The sequence below is a fragment of the Falco punctatus genome, assembly GCF_963210335.1.
Source record: "Falco punctatus genome assembly, chromosome: 11".
Lineage (NCBI taxonomy): Eukaryota > Metazoa > Chordata > Aves > Falconiformes > Falconidae > Falco > Falco punctatus.
Window position 1 is genome coordinate 17,997,818 of NC_137591.1, and position 16,780 is coordinate 18,014,597.

Here is a 16,780-nt window from a genome sequence, read left to right on the forward strand (position 1 = left end):
GCATTTTTTACTATACTTGTCGAACAGGTTTTCTTACTGTATTAATTGTCTGTTGTAGTCTATTGAAATGGTTACTAAAATTCAAGAGCATATAAAAGTGAATGCTAATAGTTTTAGGAAAAAATAGACAAGTTTTACTGTGAGTTTTGATATGGTCTTTTTTCTAAAGGGACGTTGACTGTGTGCTAGTAGCACATCAATGTGAAGTGTAAATAATATTTTGCATGAGTGCTCGTCAGCTGTTAAGCACGCTGTAGTTCAGGGCCCGCTTACCTTTCTGTAACAATTCCTACCAGAAGTCAGTAATCTGTATTCTTGCCCTACTCGGTGTTCTCTATGGTGAATACACAGTGCAGCTGTACTGTGCTCTTACAAGCAAGTTCTTTTGGAGTTATTAATAATGCCCAGGATTTTAGCATTATCTTTTTTCTTCTAAGAGGTGGCAATTTGATAATCTCACTTTGAATTGGAAGTCATTCAGTTTACACAACTTAAGCAGATCCTCTGGTATTTCCAACTTTATGGTACTCTCTTCTGTCAGCAGTACCATTTCCGTCATTCAGCAATTTAGACATTTTATTCTTCAATGGGAGTTTGGTTGGTAAGTGCAGTTTGGCAAGGCACCTGCTTCACTGATTATTTGGCTCAGAATTGACCTGGGGAAAAAGTGTGGGACTCCCATGGGTTTTCATAAACAACATTACTGCTCTCTTTCACCACATCAGCCAGAATAGACTCTGTGTATTATTAAAAGACATGCTCAGACCACTACCCATTATTTTCAGCAACTGTACTTAAAATATTTCCCAAGAGTACAGAAATTGAAGGCTGGCATCTTGAATTCATTTCTGTAAATAGATAGTCTTTGAGCCAGCAATCTAAGTGAGGTTGAGTCATTAGGCCATTGCAGCAGGAAAGCTATGAGTTCCTTCTTTTTTTTTTTTTTTTTCTTTTTTTTTTTTAGCAGTAATATCTAATTTGTGGTCCTTCAGAGTTTATTGTAGTAAACACAGCTTCAGTTTCATTACATACTGAGATGTTTCAGAAATCTGCAGCCTGGCTCATAAACATGTGTTTTTCCCATCACACAACAAGTACGCACCACTGCCTCGAACTGCTTCCCCTGCAGCCCAGAAGCAGGTTGTTAGGAGCAGCACCGGCTCCCGCTGCCCTTTGCTGCTGTGGGGCACAGAACTAGGTCACCGCAGTCGGCTGTGGCACACAAGAAGGAGGATGCTATGCCAAGTGGTCTGGTCCTGGGACCACCCAAGAAAGATGACCTACTGTCTTTTACCCAATAGTCAAAACACTACCAGAGTTAAAAAAGAAACTGAGAATCGGTACCTGGCTGCCCGTTCTTTTGTCTTCGATTCTAAAGCAGGGAGGCCTATTCTCTGTTTTACCAGCAAGAGTGGTTTAGTCATTATCAGCTTTGGAGCATTTCCACTCTTAAGATACTTCATGTTAAATGATTCTGGGAGGGAGAGTGAAGGAAGTGGTTGTGCAAAATCCATTGATGGTTTCTTGGCATAGAGAATGTGAATGATTTCTTCTGTCTTTGCACCCTGCCCACTTGAGCAGTGCAAAGCAAAGGACCTGGCCCCTGCCTCCAGCTGTTGTTTCTATTTACATACTTAATTTTCACGTTGAGGGGAGAGAACACCTACATCCTAGTGGACGTGAGGCTCAACCTGGGAGGGAGTTCATCCAAATGGGGAAAAGCATTTTTTGAAAGAATATTCAGCTCTAACAAGAGACTCGTAACAGGTTGTCATTGAATAAATCTGGAATATCCTGTGGTTTTAAGTCGCTTCTCAGTTTGAAAGCAGAGTATGAGTTTGGCGTTTTGGGAGGTGATTTTTCTTAAAGAAACATACTTCTCTTACTCAACTGTTGTACATTCTGTCCAGTTGTGTCAGTCTTGGCATTATCTCCATTTTAAAATGGAACGTTGCTGCGGCAGCTCAGTTCTCCGGCATGAGGATCTGTCTCAAACCTTTGTTGCATCCCAGCAGCAAAACGTGTCAGCGCAGGAGCAGAGCAACTTCACTTGCAGAACACGCTCTGGCTCTGCTTTGGGAGCAACCTTCAGGGTCACTGCGTGCACAGTTGCCTCCTTGGAAGACTGTTTATTTCACAGTGACCTTTGTGCCAGGTGACACATCTAGGCAACTAGGTGACAGGGTACTTTTAGTTCAGAAGTATAATTAACTCTGGATGACAAGAGAGACAGAAGGAGTATCATCTGTGGCTTTTGGAGGGATTTAAAGATGAATGCTTAAATTCATAGGCAATGTGGCCAGCTTCCCGCATTAGAATCAGCACTGCTGTACTCTTAGCTGCCGCAGAAGCAGATTGAAGACAACGATTCTATATCCTGAAACTCTTAAGTCCAGGGACAAAGATGCTGCTGAGTAGAACTGGAACTTAATTACTAGAAATTTGGAATGCAAATTACTAATGATCATGGAGATTTAATTTAATTGAAGACTTGTTAAGAGACTGTATATGTGGAGCAAGGGCTCCAAAAACCTGTTTATGGAAGAATATAACATCCCTTTAACAGGTGGGATGTAGGGTTAGTAGAGGAATAAAAACCTCCCCTGTAATAAAATACGTTATTGTTCAATAGATAAACAATTAACTGAAGTCTCTTTGGGAAACCCTAGTAAGAATATTTCTGAATTATTTATATTTTAATTACATTGTTCTGTTTGAGAAGTGTACCTTCTTGGCATAATTTTAGTGTACTTCAGGTGCTATTGGAATAAGGAATAAAGGTTTCCTTTTGCTTTTGGGGTTGGCTGGGGGGTTGTTTTGTTGAGTTTTGTGGGGTTTTTAACACTACTTGTCTTTCTCCTGTAAACTTAGTAATGTCATGCTTTGAAGGAGGTAGATGATGAGTTTATTTCTAGGAAGCTTGCAGAACAAATGCGAAGGATTATGGTTTAAAAAATACACTTTTTATTTACAAAAACTGGTTTGATCTCTTTTTAAAGGCTAAGTATTAGTATACTAATCTTGAGGCTCATTTTCTACTTCCTAGATTTGTTAGACAAACAGGGAAATCAAAGATCTGGGTCTAATTTATATATACTTATTACCTGAACAGTTTGCTATACAGTTACTATATGAGCTTATTTTCAGTTTCAGTTGTATCTTAAAGCCCTCAACACATGGTGGTTGGTCTCCGTTATGGATATGAACCTTTGTACTAGTTGTTCATCATTATTGATCATTCTTTTAAAAAAGTTGATTCTTTTTATATGTCTGTATATGGAAACAATGTCCTGTATTTCCCAGTGCAACTATTAATAGCCTCTCTATATATGCATAATAAATTATTTATTTTAATCTACACTAACAGAAATGTACTTACAGGAGCCACAAGTGCACTCTAAGTATAAATTTGCCTTCCCACCCACCCACCCCCTTTCGTTTCCTACTTGGTTTGTCACTTGTAAATGGCTTGTTTGTTGTCTTTTTCAACAACAGACAAATTCTGTGGCAAGATGGTGATTCTGACTACTTTTAATACTTAAGAATCTTTGAGTTGCTAACTTTTTGTATTAAAAGCTGAAGCTATGGATATAAATGTTTTAATAAGAGGGGTTTAAAGATGACTTAGTAAACAGGTAAAATTAGAGCTGAGGACTGACTGATGGATTGGATCTTGCTTACAGAAGGCACAATCACTGGAACGTACACAGATTGAAATAGTTTGACCAGCATTATCTGTTACAGGTATGGCCCAGCTCCAACTGTCATGATCCTTTTTTCCCCAAATTCTTCCGAAAACAAACTGTGGACTATATCTAGAGATCATGTGTTCTGGGACATTTTTACAGTTTATTAGCCCAATGCTGTGCTACTTGAACTCCTTCCTGAATGTTTTCTTCTGCTGTGCTGTTGGAGTTTCCAACAGCAGATAGTGATGACAACTAGGATTATACCCAAAACTTCCTGATTTTTAATCACCCCTTCAAATACCTTACTGTCCACTCAGATATTTCAGAAGTCTGGGCAACTTCTTCATTGTGTTTAAGAAAATTTACTGGAATTTTGGTCTTTTAGGTAGCTACATAAAGATCAGGCCACACATATACTAAATACATCCTGAATTATGACTGGATCAGATTCTAAGTTTAGGAGAGCCCTTATTCAGTCTTCACTCACTTAGCTTTAGCTAAGACTTCTTGGGTAGGACCTAGTGTATACTCATGGTACAGGGTCCTTGTATAAGACAAAAGAAGTGTTATTACATATGTAATTGATTGTACTTTATTGATGTAGGTTCTGTAACATGCCCTTTGTACAGTTACTTCCTCAATGATACGTAAGCATACACTAAGCACAAGCATGACCTCATATGTACTGATGGTCTGAAGATTCTTTTTGTCCCCTGCTCCCTTACTACACCAACTCCCATTCATCAATGCAACTTTTTGTTGTTGTTTTTTTAATTTCATTTCAGCCTAGCTTGCCTGCACAAGAAAGTAAGATTATTTTATTTTTACTTGAGGGATTTAAAAAAAAAAATATCTAGCAGATTTCCAGTAACATCTTGACAAATCTTTATAAAGATGCCAGTGCTTCTTTAAACATTTGCAAACATCAGTAAGGTTTTTCTTAACATACTCTTTTCAATCTTTAAAAGGAATTTATTCTAATGAAAGTATAAAAATTCATCACAGATAATAATTGTTGGAAGTTACTCTTATTTCCTCTATCCATTTGGTCTATTAAAACACACAATTAAATCTAGAAAATTACAAATGTGAGTCATTAGCTCTGAGGCATATAACTGCCAGGCAAGCAGCCATGACAAATCCAGAAGTATTTAAATCTCTTGGTGTTAAAAATAGGCACAGTAAAGACGTCACTAAATTTAAAATAAATCTGTTGTAAAATCTAACTCCAGTTAACATGTAATGTCTTGTGAGATTGTTGCTTTAGGGCAACATTAGTGTAGGCCCATGGTTAGTAAATGGTCTTACAAAGTGATTGTTTAATAAAGAGAGGCCTAAAGCCTAGGCATTTTAAGTGTGCAGCATGCGTTGTCAAGAAACAAACTTTCTTGGTAGTTACATTACTGTTTTTCTTTCTAGGGGGATGCCAAAAGTCTTCTAGCCGCTGAGAATGTGAGCACTGGCCAAAAGTTGGACTTTTCAGATACAATGGTACAGCAGAAGCTGGATGAAATAAAGGACCAAATCAAGCGGGAAATAAGGAAGGAGCTTAAAATCAAGGAGGGAGCAGAGAACCTCAGGAAGGTCACAACGGATAAAAAGAACTTGGCATATGTGGACAACATTTTGAAAAAATCGAATAAGAAGTTAGAAGACTTGCATCATAAGTTACAGGAGTTAAATGCACACATTGTTGTAACAGATCCAGAAGACGTTGCAGGTACCATATGTTATTGTGAAATCAGTTTTTCTTCTTAGCTTAGATAAGCTGTGTCCCATTTCACTTGAAAAAATTGCTCTGGGAATGAGCAAATCCTGCTCATTCTGGCAGTTTGTTACTTATTTATGCCTATTTGTTTTGGATCACAAGTGTCCTGCTGTTTTGAGTTCTAAATTGTTTTCTGGGGAGCATTGTATTTCAGAGACTGTTTGATCATGGTCTAAAGACCAACTTAACATGTACCAGTTCTTCACTTTCAGCTATTACTATATTTTAATATTTTCTCGATCACCATAATATCTCCTAATAACTTTTCACTGTGTAAAAGCAAATTTCAGTAGGCCTTCCAGTGACATTTTCTGAGTGTAGGCATGAATGTTAGTACACCTTTTTTATTCTATGGAGGGAAAAATTATAACATCTCTACTTAAAAGTTCTGTGGTTTTTTTAAACTTAAATCTAATTTAAATTTAAAAGCTGTGTTATGCCACTTTGACTAACTTATCAAATGTTTCTTAATGTGGGAACGATTTGTTAAGTCTTCTCTGGCTTTTCCACAATGAAACTACCATTTTAAAGACAATTTGGAATTGTTTTCACAGAATGGTTGTAATTAATGGCTTTAATTAGTATTTTCTGTGGCATGGCAGTGACGCAATACTTATTTAGAATATATTTTTAAAAAATACAAGGGTTGGTATTTTAAGATGGAATGTTGTGAAAGTAAACAGTCCTTTTTCAGCTTTGTCAAATTACTCTGGAGGTATTGCCAGCCTCATGATGTCACATTGCACAGATTCTTTTTGGCAAAAAGTTAATAGATGTGCACAAGCCATCAAAGGTGTGTTTGAAGTTATTGCCAAGCCTTAAGAAGCTTGGGCAGTAGAATAAAATGACCGCATCATCCTTGTGAAGAAAGGTTGGTTACAGTGAGAATTCAGGAAAATATTGGCAGATGGTATCAGGAACTCATATTGTCTGGCCCTGTGACATGCTGCAAGATTGTTGAAGTGTCCATGATGGTCTGCACAGCATTTTCTCTATTCTCTGCTTTTTTTTGCTTGGTAACATACAAGGGGCAGAGGGTGAGCACTACTAGAACTAATGAGGCAGAGTAGTTGCTGTAGCATGAAATGGGAATGAGTACAATAATGTATGCTTCATAGATACCCATTGGGTTTTAGTCTGCATGAAGCATTCTGTTCCATATCGGCTAAGGTTCGTGAAAATCTACTTCAATGTTGACAGTAGTGTGGCTCTTAAAGGAAAGAATGGAACAGAAAAATAATTCTATACAGACTGTGTATGGAGTGAATATAAAAAATCTGATATAAGTTTAAGTTCATCTAGTAGCAAAACTTATAAAGTGGATGACGCAGAACGCTCTTGTTGGAATGCCCCTTTCCAATGTAGCATTTCAAATATCACAATGAGTTAATGAGCAATATTGTCTTTGCGTGTGACTCGGGAAGTGCAGTAGACCCTGAGAAAGCATTTACTAGTTCTAAAGAGATGGTGTGAATACAAAGATCTGAATTATGTTGTTCAGATCCTTAGTATACTCCTGAAAAGGCCAGCAGTGCCGGGTGCATTTGTGGATAACTGTTAGCAGTCAGGTTCATCTCACCTCGTGTTCAAATACCAGAGACTTCCATGAAAGGCTCAAGGGATAAAAGAACAAGGTTGATAAACATGTCCTCCTCCTTGCTTTTGATGCATGCTAAACTTCTTAGTACTATGTTTTTCACTTTAATTCCTCCATTCAAAGTGTTATTTGTAGATAGCTTTTACAGTCTTACTTAATTATTGAAATATGCAAGAAAAATCTTAATAATTCTGTTGAGATTGTTATGTTCTTTGTATAGTATCAAATCAGGTATTCCTATATAAGACCCATTTTAATAAAATATATTGCATAACCTTCTGGGGGAAAAAAGTAGTCTTTAGTTCTTTTAACATCTCTTTTTAGATCAAAGATCTATAAGCACCCACCCTCCAAAATTGAAATGCTTGAGTCTTTTATACTCTTTGCCTTGTAATTTAACTGTCTGTCTCCTTCCTTATCTGTGGTCACCAATTCATGGAGGGGGAGCACTATCAATAAACATGCTGTCTGTCTTGAGACTAATGGGTGCAAGTCATCTAGGTGATACTCTGATTTTTACTACTGAAGTCTTAGGTTTGACTTAAGGTATTAGTGAGCATGGCCTTTGCAAAACAAGATTGAGAATATGAAACTTACGGCATGGCGACTGTGTGGGTGTTTCTGTGTATATGTGTGTTAAATAGCTATGTATATGTACACATAATATTCAGCAAATACATGGACACATAGCCCTGAAGACCACTGCCATCTGACAAAAGATAGGTCTGTGGAGAGGCCACAGGTATCTCAGTTTGGGAATTCTTGCTTTTGCTCAGGATCAACAGTGAATTTAATAACCGTTTACTGGAGCTCCCTGAATAAGTGCGTTATTTCTAGAGGTTAGCTTTTTTCTAAGTTACAGCTTCTCACTGTAGCTCATGTTTGACCTTCTTCTGGTCAGTTAGTGACAAATGATTTAAAAGAGAGAAGGAAATACATGGGAAATCTTCAGACTGTACAGACCATGAATGGTGAAAATAAGGTAAAGAGGGTTCAAGAGCTGTGGAGTCAAGGTCTGTGTTCCCTTTATGTACTTCAGTACTTTTCAGGGGTGGCCATATCTATCTTTCTGTCTTCTAGAGTATATTGTGTAGGTTTTTGCATGTTCTAGGTAGCAAAGTCAGGACTGAGATCGATTGAGAAATAAGACAGAACCATTGCATGTAAGATGATGATCCCTTTGACCTGTCAGGCCTGAACTCTGAAAAGGTTTTTGGACTGTTTCTGTTGACTGGTTGAAAGGTCATTGCAGTAACTTGGAACAGTCATTTAGTCTTTCCTTGTTCCTGTATCTGAGAAGTGGGTGTGAACATATATTTGTAAAGTGCTCCAGATTTAGAACTGAAAAGTGCTATGCAAGCTGTTGTGACTTACTGCTGCTTATGGTATCAAGCAGTAACTTACGTTACACTACAAAACAGTGGTTCATTAAAAAAGTAACTTCTTTGTAATCAGCATAGTGTAATCAATACATGTTAATGTATAAACTATATGTTTAATAGTGTTAATGAATCTACTGTAGAAAAATGTGTTTTCATAATATTTATCAAGTTAAGATGTTTTGATGGTAGTTTGCATAGAACTGAAAGCTTTCTGTGTCCGAATGTCATAAAAAATCATTTGCAGAACTATTTGAAGAATTGGTATTAAACCCTAACCAAAAAGTACAGTTTGCAAAAAAGCTATATTAATGAATGTGAGGGTAGACTTGGCGGTGGATGTATGACTTGGAAACAAGTTTTGGCATAATGTAGGTTTACTTTACATTATGGAATTGCTGGTGAATCTAGATTTGTTTTAGAAATGGGACTTTGTACCAAGGTCTGCCCTTATCATGCAGTGTATTAGTCATACTGAGACACAGTTTTAAAATTTGAAGGTTCAGCACTTAAAAGTAAAGCAGAATGCAGCAGTATAAAATGCGTAGGACAAGCTTAGTGACCGTTATTACTGAAAATCTGAGTGATTTCTTTTAATGTGTAACATGGGCTGATTACTTCAGTCTTGGAGATGGAGGAATTTTCTCTTAAAAACATACTTTTCTATATAGTAGCACAGATACATGCTTTTCATGTGTCTAAAAAGTAGCAGTAGAGATTGGTTTTTAATGTGACTCTGCAAGGTGTAAGATTGAAATAGTTTACTTAGAGCAAATGACCCATTTAATTAGGCATATAGTTGATAGGTAGGATATATATAAATTGCAGAATTAATCTGTTCCATAGAGCTGAAGTAAAGGTGGATAGGGAGATGACAGAAAAGTGAGGGAATTGAGGAGACTGGATAAAACGTGGAGAACATGAAACCAAAAAGACAAGTTCACACCTCTTGCATTCTCCTAACTTCGAAGCTATCTACTTTACACTAGGTTTGGCTGTAGGGGTCACAAAGAAAATTTATTTTACTTAAGAATATGACTAGCTGGCAGGGAAGTTAGACTGTTTGGGGGATTTCTTTGTCCCTATAAATGGCTAGGTTAATCTGTCAGACACCACAGTGTCCATGTAAAACAGATTACTGGAAGGGGTAGAGGTAGCAACCAAATTAGTAGAGGCAGTGACTTTTGAGACAGCAGACTCCACCTACGAGGCCCATATGCATAGGAATTCTATGGTAACTTTTGGGAACCTTAATGTAGAACAACATTATCAAAGCAATTTGAAACAATCTCCTTTCACTTGTTTAATTATTAAAGTTAGCCATTACTGAATTGAAATGCAGTTGAACTCCAAATGTTTCCGGGAGGTCAGTACTGGATGTTCTCTGAGTGCAGAACGTCCACTGCTGCCTTGGACTTACTGATGGCTTATTTGAAGTGCTGATGCAACCATCTGGCTCCCTGAGAAAAGCCTGATGATGCCTCTTTCTACCCCCCACCTCCAGCAATGCCTAAACATGCATCACAGGTATTTTGGTTGGGGTATAACACTGATGAGGCTAACTGCAATTAAATAGTCGCAAATAAGATTAAAATTAACTGGTTTACCAAAGGACACTTGCTGCTAATAGCGCAGTTTAGCAGCATGCTGCAGTACCATCTGGGAACCCAAATTCAGAAAGTTACGTGGGATCGTAGATTTCATACTGAGCTTACTGAAGAAATACCATACCTAGCATCTGGGGAAGAGTCCCCAAAGAATGAGCAGCAGTCTCAGAAGAGTAGAGTTGTGTCACTAACAAATCTAACATACAGGAGCACCGATAAAAGGCAATTTAGAAGCAAGAAATATTTGCAGGTGAGCGCTATGCAAAGACTCAAACAGGAACAGTTTTCAGAAGAGCAAAGATCACGGTTAAGATAAGCATTTCAGACTGAAAACTGCCATTGTCCTGATGCAATCCAGACATTTTAAAAAATAGTTAAACCATCACTATTAACTTATTTTAAGTCTTAAGAGTGTGTTTACATGAAAACAGGATATTGCAGGTGCTGGGGAAGCAATACTGTAGCTCTTCCAGCAGCCTGGATGTGTGCTAACTCTGCACAAAACTCTGTTAAGCAACAGCATTCACAGTTGTTCAGCAAAAATAACATTCTAGTTACTTGAAATGAAGTCAAGTTCACTTGAAATACATCTGTTACTTCACTGGATATTCACTGTCAAGAAGAAAAATGCCTAGGGGCACTAATCTGTACCCCAGCAAAGCTCTTGCTTCCTATGCAAAGGTGGACTTGAATGCATCCAAAATGACAAGTCTGTACTGTTCTTACTGACCAACAAATGTGACAAACTGGAGAATCTCTTATTTTCCCCAGTCCCTACTTACTTACTTGAGGGAAATACCAATTTGGTATGAGTACTTAACTCTTGTTTAACTTTAAGCATATACATAAATCCCCATGATTGCAATTATCTGGATTAATTTATTACTTATTTGTATTATGAAAATGACTAAAAGTCTCCAGATGAGATTTGAGCCCATCTGTAAAGTGTGTTACACAAATAGATCAGAGATAACTAGCCATACCAAAGTAATTACAACCTCAGTAGACATTACAAAGAGAGAGCGAAACAGCTAATGTAGATGTAGCTTGTAGTGCTGCTGCTAAGATTGTCAACGCTTTCCATAATAGGACCAGTTTGTCTAGCTGATTTAAAACTTTAATCTGAGTTCTTTAAGAAGCTGCCTCAGGCTACTTACTGAATTGTAATTTGGGGGGGGGGGGGAGGGGAGGAGTCACTTGGAAGCCATTTCTGACAAGCTGTTGGTAAACTGTTTGAGGTTTTTTTTCTTTACAAAATAAAAAATAAATCTTTGTTAAGATTGTGCCGTGTTTGGGGGTTTAGTGAGCAACTATTATGCCTGAAGGCAAAAAAGTATTTCTTCCTAGCAATTAGTCCATGCTGCAGAAAAGTTTCCTTTGCTGCTGGTTACTAACAAAGCATATAGTAGAACCATTTAAACTAAATGGTAGAGAGTAGTTTAGGTCCACAAGTGCAGACTAACACGAGATGACCCAGGTAAGTGATGTGGTTCCACCTACACAGTGCAGACACGCAAAGAGAGATAATAACAGCTGCCTGGGCAACCTGAACCGTGGTATCTCTAATTAGTCCTTGACTTGTAACTTGAGTTTGTTTTAATGCAAGGGAAGGCTGCTTGTATGCATCTTTAAAAGCTGTGAAAACAGACTGCAGGAGCCCCACAGTCTTCCCAGGGATCATCAGAGGCCTGGGATCTTTAAGTGGTAGAGGCCTGCATCGTAAATCTAAAGTGGATAAATATTCATTTATACGATTAATCTACTTTACAAGGAGACTTGACACTGTGACTTTCAAATTTTACATTTGTTCTAATTTTGAATAGATTATTAGGTGACGATTAGTTGAATGTGAATTCGTAAGTGAGAGGAAAGTATGTTGTTAATCTTGGTTTTATTAATAACAGATTTAAGGTAAGCTGTTCAAGTGCAGTTCCACAGAGAAACCAAGCCAAAACATCGAGGAGAGAGTGAACGACAAAACAGATGAGGAGAAATACAGATTTAATTTTATTTTTTTTAACATCTGGTATTTTCTGTACTACCCTTAAGGAGTGAGGAGGATGCAGTTAAGAGTCTTGAAGTGGCTTGAAGTGAAGAGTGAATTAGCAGCAGAGGAAATTAAAACTTCTCCTTACATGAAATCTGCGTGTAGCCTCAGCAAAGATGGCCATTTAGGAGGAAATTACACAGCAGACTTGAAAGTAAACGTGTTAAGTCTGCAAAACTAGTTATCGGAAGCTTTTACAGAAGAAATATGAAATGTCAGATAAGGCATCTCCTCCCCATGACACCTCATAATTAATAATTTGTAAGTTACTAGTGCAATGCCTGTGTTTTCTAATACTTGAGGATTTCAGGAACTTGATCCATCATCTTAGTTTTAATTCAAGGAAGATTATAATTAAAATTGGAAAAAAAGACTGTATTGGTGGTATTGGGTAAATACCTTCGAAGAGACAACTAGTGTCATTTACCCATAGTGAAGGTATTTTCTCAGTTGTTAGGGTAGAAGAAATCAACCACAAAAAACCTACTACAGTGGATGTAATTTATGCTCTTTTACAAAAAGTTTGAAAGAGAAGCTGTTGGAACTGTTAGGGAAGATAGTTAGCTAAAAGGACAGTTGCGCTGGACATAGTTAAGTACTAGGAAATAGTCCAGTGGCCGCTTGCTTTGATTTCGTTAACAGTTCATGTTGCAGAAGCTGAAATACCAATCAGTGATTAATAGACTGTACTGGAGGAGGATAGGAAAGTTAAGGAGTATGGCTATACAATTTGATTGATAAAACTAACTTGTATTCCATTCAATTAATCTAGTAAAATGGAGATCTAAACACAGTAATATTGTGAAATGAAAAAGCTTTATCCTTCCCACAGATCAGTTGTTCAATAACATGTCTGCCTATATATCCGATAATCCCAGGATTCTGTTATGATTCCAAAGCAAAAACTGTTTCACCTAACTACTAAGGAAAAGGCTCGTTTTATCTATTCTTAATTTTGACATAAATGGTGTTTGCAACACTCACGCTAGAATCAGCGAGGAACTGCTTAGTATCTGTGTTTAGACCGTGCTCAGTGGTACTGAATATTATTGTCCAAGTTTGTTTTTAAAACATTTAGATTTATAATCAGGAGTGTAAAAAAGCTTAATGAGAAGTTGCATTTTTAATTGACTCAAGACATTCCAGATGAAATAAATCTCCTTTGAAGCGAAAATAGAATAGGCAGGTTTGCAGCTAGGTCTACCACTCCTGGAAGTGATTCATGTGAATTAGGACACGTGTAGGAGTCACTAGGCTTTCGTGAGGCTTTTCATGTTAAGGCGCATTTGCAGTGCTGTTGCAAAGTAGCTCTGGACGGGAGGGTCAGTCTTAATACTGGAGTGTGATGTTCCAGCTTTGTTTAATCTATAACTTAATAGAATAGAGTTTAGGCTGTTTTGTGGGGAGGGGTTTGGGGTTTGGTTTTTGTGAGGTTTGAGGTTTTTTCTTTTTTTCTTTTTTTCTTTTTCTTTTCCTGCACATACTACATCTTACCTTTAATTCACAGATTGTCCTAGGACTCCCGATACTCCAAATAGCGATCCTCGTTTTTCTACTAACAACAGACTGATGGCCTTAAAGAAGCAATTGGATATAGAACTGAAGGTAAAGCAGGGAGCAGAAAATATGATACAGATGTACTCAAATGGCTCTTCAAAGGTAAGACTTTGGAATGCTTAAAGAACATGACTGTAGATTTTTCATACTGCTGTGGTATGAATGTACAGTGTATAAACAGTATGCAATTTCAGTAACTTTTAGTTTGGGGTATATTTTTGTTAAATAGTTATGTCAAATCTACTACAAATTACTGTACTGTTTTTTGTTGCGGTTTGATATCCACTCAAGAGGTTGTTTTATCAATTTGTCCACACGCAGTTCAACCTAAATAACAAATCCGGCTTACTAAATTTAGTACATCTAGTAATCTTTGATCATGTGCGATTCACGTAGCAGCAAAGCTTGGTATGACACTGACTGGTATCTAATGCTTTCCCTAGCTCTGCTAAAAAAAAAAAAAAATTCCATTAGTTTAAAGTATGCATCTGAAATGGTCATTTAGTTGTAGTTTGCAGTAAAAAGATTTGTACTAAATATTTGTGTGAATAAGATGTGTATAGTATTCTGATACAAGTTGTTATAATCTGCATTAGTACACATGCACATAAAATACAAAAATACTTTTATTTTACAGAAGTGTGGTATTTTAGAGGTAGTATCAAACTGAAATGAAAAATAAAGCCATGCTTATTTCTAGATCTGAATTTTAAAACACATGCTCACTTGCACTCACTCTCTTGATAGCCCCGGAAGTCCTCCAAGGAGGGGGAGGTGTTTGCTAACCCCTGAATGGGTTGACTTATTAAGTAGTCCTAACTATGTAATAAAATCCACCATACCCAAGAATCCTGTAACTCAACTGAAAGACAAGCCAAACCTTTTAAATAGGGGGGACGAGGCAGGGGGTGGTGGACATGACCACCCAGAAACAAACAGAAACCCCAACATATTTTATAAGGGAGTCACAGGTCTCAAATAAGAAGAAAAAAAAGGGGTGGGTGGTGGGGGAGAGATCCTCTACTTACCAGCCCCTTCACCTTTCACTAGCTACTCATTACTTGTTCTTTCCATTTACTTTTACTAAAGCATTAAGGAGATTTATTTCCAAACTATGGGTAAACACAAGCATAGATCTAACAAATAGTGTGTAGTGGCTTGGTTAGATGTTTCTGTGTCCACACAACAGTAAATACAATTGAAATATTTTAAGTGCTGAACTAAGCCAACACTTAACTAGGTCAGTGAACTTATTAAAATGGGGTGTTTTGACTTGAAGAGTAGACATCTGTGAATTGCATTGGTACTCTTATGACTGATGTTTACCAGGAACTGCTGGAAGGGAACTTCATGTTTCTGAGTGAATTTCTGCTAGGGACCGGTGGAGGGGCAGATTGCTTTCTATCTCTCTGCTGTACGACTGACTCATACCTTGAAAAAATTACAGTGAATGCTACTCGCTCCCAGAAAAATGAGTGTAGACCTGATGGACCATAGGTGCTATGTAGCTCACTGTCCCAGCAGCACTTCTGTTGAACCAGCTGGTACTTTGGTAGCCTTATCTGAAAGTGAACTGTAACCTACTAGCCTGGGGCAGATGGAAGAAATATCTGGAGTGCACCTTATGACTAAGTGCCTGGGAATGCTGTCCATGCACTACAGTCCCTCAGCTTCTGGAAACTCTAGAGTCTAAATCCTCTGGGGCCATGTACTTAACGTCAGGTACACTTAAAAATAATAATCAGCTGACCCAAATGGATCAAAAGACATACGTGAGTTATGTTCCTAATAAACCCTCAGTAAATAACATTGTAAGAGCCTGAAAAAACTTAACTAAACGCTCAGGCTATGATATTAGACATTGTTAGCAGGCTTTGATCAAACTAGGTAGAAAGGATAAAGTCTGGCTTGCTGTAGGTCTAGGTATGTAATTAAATACAAGATTCAATCATCAATTTTGTAGTTGGTAAATGCTTAAATCAGCCTACCAGATGGGGTGTATATAGTGTCTGGGCTGGGGAGAGCAAGCTGGAAAACACAAAAGCATTGCCAGCTGCTTCAACAAACGGGATGGAAATGGTGCGTATTCATTCTCTTATGTTCTTAATACTCAGTAGCGAGTTAATTTGGAAGGTTTAAACTAGGTTTGAGCATGGTGATTACCTTTTAAAAAGCAGAGCTTGAAACAACTCAAGTGTCTGGGTGAGGTGGGCAAAAGGGGCAGAAAATTCCAAGTTTAAATCCAACCCTGGTAACCCAGTAGCTCTTTAAGAAGTAGTCACAAGACCCTTTTTAAAACATACTAAACTCTTTTGTGACCTTTGTCCGTGTACTATATGATCTAATTTCAGATTTGTTGTGTTATTTTCAGACCTAAATTTAATGGAGGGAAGTCGTCATTTGTTTCTTAAAAATGAAAAAGCAGTCTGTTCATAATAATAAACCCATCATCTCATGGGAATGTTTTCCCTTGTATTTATTGTACTTGCTTCAGTAACATTCAGCTCAACCTATTCAGACTTAAGTGTTTCTGAGATACTGATTATCTTTCCTTGGACTTGTGTGGATTCTCCACGATCCCACAACAGCTTTCAAGATCAGTTATACAGGCACTGTCAGTCTTTCTATACTCAGGAGATGCCTTGAAATACTTTGTATTCAGCCTCCAACGCTAAAAGAGCTGCTGAGTATATAATACGTCCATTTTGATTCCAAAGATGGGATTTTCTGCCTTTTGAAAACAGAAGGATATCTTTATAATCCTGAATTACCTCCATTCTACACATTGAAGGGCTGATGTTGCCCCTGAACAAGCAAATCCGTTGTCGTAAGAGGATATGACGGACAATCAAGAGCAGCAAGATCAAAAATAAGATAAAAGTGGAGATAGAGACAAAAGAAACACAGCGTATTTATACATCAGAGTGATGCATGGATAAGGTTTAATACAGGATTCCAGAGCTGCTTGTAATCTGTTACTTAGATTCTATGTACCACTGTAGACAGTTGTTATTTCAAAAGTTGACATTTGTATTTGAGAAGGCGTTTATTTAGGAAATTCAGTGTACTCATTAAATAATTGGATAGCTAACACGGAATCTTAAAATATGAAAGCTAGTGGTATCCCTCTGAAATG

General features: G+C 37.6%; 1 protein-coding gene across 2 annotated transcripts in view; it reads left to right on the top strand.

The window, feature by feature from the left end:
- Positions 1-16,780, top strand: part of PKN2 (protein kinase N2) — a 56,254-nt gene that overhangs the window by 19,273 nt on the left and 20,201 nt on the right. Inside the window, exons 2-4 of one of the 2 annotated variants that reach the window (XM_080406653.1) lie at positions 3,684-3,744; positions 5,109-5,409; positions 13,595-13,746. In XM_080406653.1, coding sequence (XP_080262779.1) covers positions 5,178-5,409; positions 13,595-13,746 — 384 coding nt within the window. In that variant the 5' untranslated portion in view covers positions 3,684-3,744; positions 5,109-5,177. The remainder of the gene's footprint in view (positions 1-3,683; positions 3,745-5,108; positions 5,410-13,594; positions 13,747-16,780) is intronic. The other variant, XM_080406652.1, reaches the window with a different exon arrangement.